This window comes from Ochotona curzoniae, unplaced genomic scaffold (assembly GCF_017591425.1).
Source record: "Ochotona curzoniae isolate NIBS_2020 unplaced genomic scaffold, NIBS_Ocur_1.0 contig_1274, whole genome shotgun sequence".
Classification (NCBI taxonomy): Eukaryota; Metazoa; Chordata; class Mammalia; order Lagomorpha; family Ochotonidae; genus Ochotona; species Ochotona curzoniae.
Window position 1 is genome coordinate 25,620,619 of NW_024465023.1, and position 6,091 is coordinate 25,626,709.

Sequence of the window (6,091 nt, forward strand, 5' to 3'; positions counted from 1 at the left end):
AATACTTTGCACAGAGACAGTGCTCCACCCAGAGCAGTCTCCATCAAGTTGTGCCAGCACGTGCGGACGACCCATCAGAACAAATACGAGTAAAATGAACTGCAAGCAAGTGTGGCAATCAGTGGCAGAGCTGAGGCAGTTTCCCAAGCAGAGGAAAAAAAAAAAAACCTACAAGGTGCCGCTCGGGTTTGCTGAGACTTAACAGCCCTGCGAGGAAATCCCGAAAGACACGAAAAGGCTCCGGCCCTGGACGCCCAAAATTAACACCCAAACACACCCGGGGGGGGGGGGGGGCAGCGCGTGAGAGCGCGCCTCCCTGGGGTAGAAAGGAAGCAGAGACCACCCACAACCCGCAATGTCACGGCGCCCACATGCCCAATCAAGTGTCCCCCGTACAGAGCTGTCCCTCACCGCTCGCCCCCAGGTCGGAGTCGTCCCCGTGCACGGGCGCCATGGTCCCGGAGCCGCTCGATTCCGCGCCAACCAGCCCGAAACTGACTGGAGCGGGGGCCGAGATAGGCGCGAGCCTGAAAGCCAATCAGCGCCTTGGGAGCCGGCGGACTTCCGCCCGGAAGGACCCTGACGTGCGGTGCGCGCCGCGCCCCGCCCCCGGGCTTCCCGCGGGCGCGCGTTGGGCGCCCGCTGATGACCCCGCAGGGAAAAGGCAGAGCTGAAGGGAAGCTGACCGAGAGCGGGAGAGCGGAGCGGGCGGGCGCGGGAAGGCCCCGCCTGCAGGCTGCGCAGGCGCACCAACGCTGCGAGAAAAAGATTTGGGCCCCGGGAACTTAGGGCTCTCTGGTTCGGAGAAATGATTTTATGGAGAAAAAAGCGCGGGCGGGCAGAAGGGTGGGTGTGGTGGAATTTTTTTTCCCCTCGGAGCGTGGAAAAGCAACTGCCTGCTGCTGTGCACTAATACTTTTGCCTGATAACTTTATTCTCAGTGTGTGTGAACAAAACATCTCTGTTTATCTATAAGAGTGTGTGTATACCATCACTTAAAGGTATATGCACCATTTTAACCAAATAACCAAGCATCTGGTCAAGCCGGTAATTTGACCTCATATACCTTGTGATTTGAAGTACTTGGAAAAGAGATTGACATCACCTATGTAGTCTTCTTGCCAAAATATCTAACTGGACTTTAGCCGGAAGGAAGCAACTACACATATACAAAGTGTAGGGCAACTTACAAAACATCTGGCCTAGACTCCCCCAGAATCTCAGTACTATCAGAGAAAAGAGCAGCAAGTTCTTGCTTATGGTGCTGTGCATGCAATGTATGCATCTTGTTTTATTTTTTTTCCAAAATGATTGTAACATGTTTTCATTAGGTGATGCCTGCCACACAATTATGTTTTTGTACATTTTTGGCCACATGCTTGTTAATAATCCATTCTTCACATAACAATTTTCTGATACTTTGTCCATACAGCATATAATAATTGATTTCGTCCTCTAACAGGATGGATCACTTTTTAAAGTTTTATTTTAGGAGCCGGCATTGTTAGCTGAGCTAGTCAAGCCTCTGGCTGCAGTGCCAGCATCCCATGTAGGCTCGCTGAGTCCTTCTGTGTCTCTCGCTCTCTCTCTAACTCTCCTTTTCAAAAAAATAAGTAGCACGTGAGGCTGGTCTGGCTGCAACATCTGCTACTCCAGTAATCGCCTCCAAACAAAGTCTCGAATAAGTAAACTTTTTTAAAAAAATACACTAAAGTTCATTCATATTAAGTAGGAAGGCAGAGAGGCAGCAGTCAGCCATGTCGTTCACTCCCCAAAGGGCTGCAAAAATAAGGGCTCCCCAGGTCGAAACCAGGAGCTGGGAACTGTGCTCTCTCAGTCAGTGGAAAGCTAGAATTGAAAGCAGAGCCAGTGCCAAACCCAGGCATCTGATATGGGATGTGGGCATCTAAGTGGCATCTTAACTGCTACTCCAAATATGTACCCTGCTATTTCTCTTCATTTCTCAAAATTGAGAATTTTTTCTTTCAACATCATAATTCATTTAATACCATGTTTTGGATGTGAGCATGGCAGCTTCAAAAGTTCATAGAAAACCCACATCATCTCTATTCCAAATTTCTAACTTCTTAAGCCCTCTCCTGCAAGGTGCAGTAGTAAGTTCAAATGGTAACTTATTCATCATTGATAGAGTGTTAGTACATGCTTCTGCCAACATGTCTCTATAAAAATTTTTGGAAGTTTTATTAGCATGCTTAGCCTTAAATAGGGAAGAACCATTTTGGCTAGGCATTCATAGTAACTGAATCCTTTCCTTAATAATTTCTTATGTCTGATCAGTTATCACATATCAGCTTATAATTGTAAGCATTTCATATCTTTTTTCCATCCCTTTGAAACTCATATCTTGAAACTCAAGCACCAATGTGGTGCTATTAGGAGACATTAGGAGTTTAGGGAGATAATTCGGCCATGGGGGTGCTCATGCACAGGCTCCAGAACCTAATGAAAAAGGCCCCCGAAAACTGCCTTACGCCAGCTACTGTAGGAGGTACCACCTATAGGCCACACATCAAAGCCACTGATAAATTAATGTTGGATTCCTCGGTCTCCAAAAGTTTGACAAATAAAGTTCTGGTTCTTTGATCAGTCACCCCATATATAATATTTTGTTATAGCAGCCAGGACAGACTCAGACAATCACTCTCATAGTTGGGGAAGGGAGCAGAACTTAAGACAATTTAGTATCATAATATGACTTCGGCCCTATACACTCGTATCACAACTCCAGGTCAATCTGCACAGTAGAGCACACATTCCTGAAGTGCTGCATACACCAGGAGGCTACCAATACGTTAAATCCGTGGAAAAGTGCGTTCAGCCTGCAGTAATAAATGACACTAGGCCTAGCCACTGGTAAGCATCAACTCAACCTCACTGGAGCAGAACCCCCAGATTCCTATGTCATTCCACCACCACTAGGTGGGAAGGGAACTATGTCAGAGGGACAGTTGGCAAGTCACAAGAGCTGACTGTTACATATTCAGGAGCTTTTTCATCTACACATTTAACTATCAGGAGAGTGAAATCAGCCATGGTGAAGCTATTTACATCATGGAAACTTGTAAGTGATACAAATCAGAGCTTTCCATTTTTTCTTTTTTTTTTTTCTTCTTTACAGAAAAAAATCAGCTTGCCAGCAAATGGCCAAGTACACAGCAGTCATCACTGATTGAAGCTATTTTTTTTTTTTTATAAAAACATAAGACCACTGTGAGAGTACCTCTCAGAGACTTGGAAATGAGAAGCCCTGAGATTAAGTTTCATCAGCTTCACTGTAAATCTAGCTCTGTCATCTAATCATGCACAAAAATCACAATTTGTCCTTAACTCACTCTCTCCTGTCTGGAACCATATGCAGGGTAAAGTGACTTTTTTTTTTCCATTACTATAAAGAAAAACAAACTGAAGCTAACCTGAGATACTATTTTCATCCTTTTTAAAATGCTCTCTGTTGTTTAAGAGGTAGACTGTGGCCTGTTAATTGACTCCCCAAATGCCTGTGATGGCCTCCGCTGGGCTGAAGCCAGGTGTCAGATATGCAATCCACGCTCACCCTGCAAGCCACAGGATCCAAGTACTGCAGTCATAACCAGCACCTTCCATGGTCAACAAGAGCTGGAAGCTGCAGCTGTGCTGCATGGACAGCACAACCAGCATCCAAAGGTCGAGGCCAAACGCCTAGACCTCTTTTGCTACCTTTTTCTGTAGCTGAATTTCTCAATATAACTCTATCCAGTGCTGATATGCTTGCAACAGTGAAGGACCACTTATATATTGCAGAAGGCAGCATAAATTGGTTCAGTTTTTTTGGAAAATATTGCAATAATATGACAAGGACCATAAACATACTTGTATCTTTCAAGTCATTATATCCAAAGGTAAAAGCATCCCAGGAAATAACAGAAACAAACAAACAAACAAAGCAAAGAGGTTAATAACTGCCATTTCCCATTAACAAAAACACAGAGACCTAATTGTCCACATTAGAGCAGAGGTTTAACGATGTGACAACAAAAAGAAAATTGAGAAAGTTCAAGACATGAAAATTTTTGTGATATTTTAGAAAATGAAAGCATTTAAGGCCAAAGTGACATGCATGTTCAATTACAACATATTTCAAGCAGACACTTAATGAAAGCAACATGAAAAATGGGTATACTCGGTCAGAATAACAAAATTACAGATTCCTTTTGTTTATGCAGTTGACCTGATAATTGCAAGTTTCCTCATGGATGTGCTCAACCAACCTCAGAACAAAAATATTCAGAAAAGAACTGCATCTATACTAAACATGTACAGACCTTTATTTCACATCATTCCAAGAACAACACAATATAGCAACTATTTACATTAGATTAGGCAGTATAAGTAATATTAAATTGATTTATAGTATACAGGAGTGGGGTCAGCATGGTGGCAAATCTGACTAAACTGCACCTGTAGTACCAGCATCCCATATGGATGCCAGTTAGTGTCCAAGTCGCTGCACCTTCCAGCTCTCTGCTTGTGGCCTGGGAAAGCAGTCGAGGACGGCCCAAAGCTTTGGGACCCTGCACCCACATGGGAGACCTGGAAGAAGCTCCTGGCTCCAGGCTTTGGATTGGCTCAGCTCCAGCCATTGCGGCTGCTTGGGGATTTAATCATTGGATGGAAGAGCTTCCTCTCTGTCTCTCCTCCTATCTGTATATCTGCCTTTCCAATAAAAGTAGATCCTTAAAAAGTAATAAAATTTTTTAAGAAGAAAATTGGGATATCTGGGCCCGGCATGTTAGCCTAGCAGCTAAATCCTCATTTTTGCATCCACTGGTATCCCATATGGGCATCAGTTCGTGTCCCATCTGTTCCACTTCCTATACAACTCCCTACTCATGGCCTGGGAAAGCAGTGAAGGATGGCTCAAAGCTTTAGTACCCTGCACCTGTAAGGGAGACCAGGAAGAGGTTCCTGGCTCCTGCCTTCAGATAGGCTCAGCTTGGGGTGTGAACCAGAAGACAGAAGATCTTTCTGTCTCTCCTTCTCTCTGTAAATATGCCTTTCCAATAAAATAAAACTTTTTTAAAAAAACAAAGTAACTTGGGACATCTGAAAGGGGTTCTTTTCCATCCTCCCACACTTGCTCTTTCTTCCTGAATCATAACTGTGATGGCTGAAGCCACAGCAGCCAAGCTGGAGCATGAGATTGCTATGAAAATGGAAGACACACATTGACAGAGTGGAACAGATAAAAGGCCTATCCCTAATGATTATGAAGCCACCATACCATCCCTTGCCTGCCTGCTTCTAGACTCCTCCTATATGAAAGAGAAATAATAACAGATCATATTTAAAGCCATTTGCATTTTAAATTGCCTATTGCATTTAAGCAAACTTAACTATATAAAATGTATTTATTTTATTTATGAAGAAAGTGAAACTCAATAAGTAGCAGAAGAGAGTGCCAGTCTGATTTCTGTAGCCCCAGAACTAATGCTTTTCTCCATGATGCAACTGTCTTGAATAAAGGGTGTTTAGTTCAAGTCAGTAACAGTAACAATTAAGGCCAGGCTTCTTTTTCTTCTTCTCCTTTCTCCATTTTCTCTCTCTCTCTCTCTCTTTCTCTCTCTCTCTCTCTCTCTCTCTCTCTCTCTTTCTCTCTCTCTCTCTCTCTCTCTCTCTCTTCTGTATCTGGGTGAAGGAGGTAGATAAAGTGATAAGCCCCACCCATTCTCCCACCCATCCCAAGGTCCCCGATATGGGCCATGCTCCAAGGGCACTGCTCAAGAGGTTTTGATAGTTCAACAGTTCTGAATTGCTGCCAATTTTGCCATTCCAAGCACAATAAAATCTCTCCTGAATCCACTGGCTGATATAGTCTGCCTTATTTTTCTAAAGGAAAACTGAACCAGCCAACAAGATTATATTCTGGCATGGTTGACAGATGTATTTTTCATTGCAACTGAATAAATTTGCTCTCTGATCTCAATATTGATCTGGGTTTATTAGTGTGAGGCCCTTGAGCCTGATGATCTTTTGGACACATTATCAAAATCAGCTTTTGGACATATTATCAAAATCAGCTTTGTGACCTTCC

The 6,091-nt window shown here is 43.6% G+C and overlaps 1 protein-coding gene across 3 annotated transcripts in view; it reads right to left on the reverse strand.

Moving 5' to 3' along the window:
• The window catches only part of POLA1 (DNA polymerase alpha 1, catalytic subunit), a 288,880-nt gene extending 288,400 nt beyond the window's left edge, over positions 1–480 (reverse strand). For 2 of the 3 annotated variants that reach the window (XM_041000162.1, XM_041000145.1), the window contains exon 1: positions 412–480. In XM_041000162.1, coding sequence (XP_040856096.1) covers positions 412–454 — 43 coding nt within the window. In that variant the 5' untranslated portion in view covers positions 455–480. The remainder of the gene's footprint in view (positions 1–411) is intronic. The other variant, XM_041000155.1, reaches the window with a different exon arrangement.
• Positions 481–6,091: the final 5,611 nt, after the last annotated feature.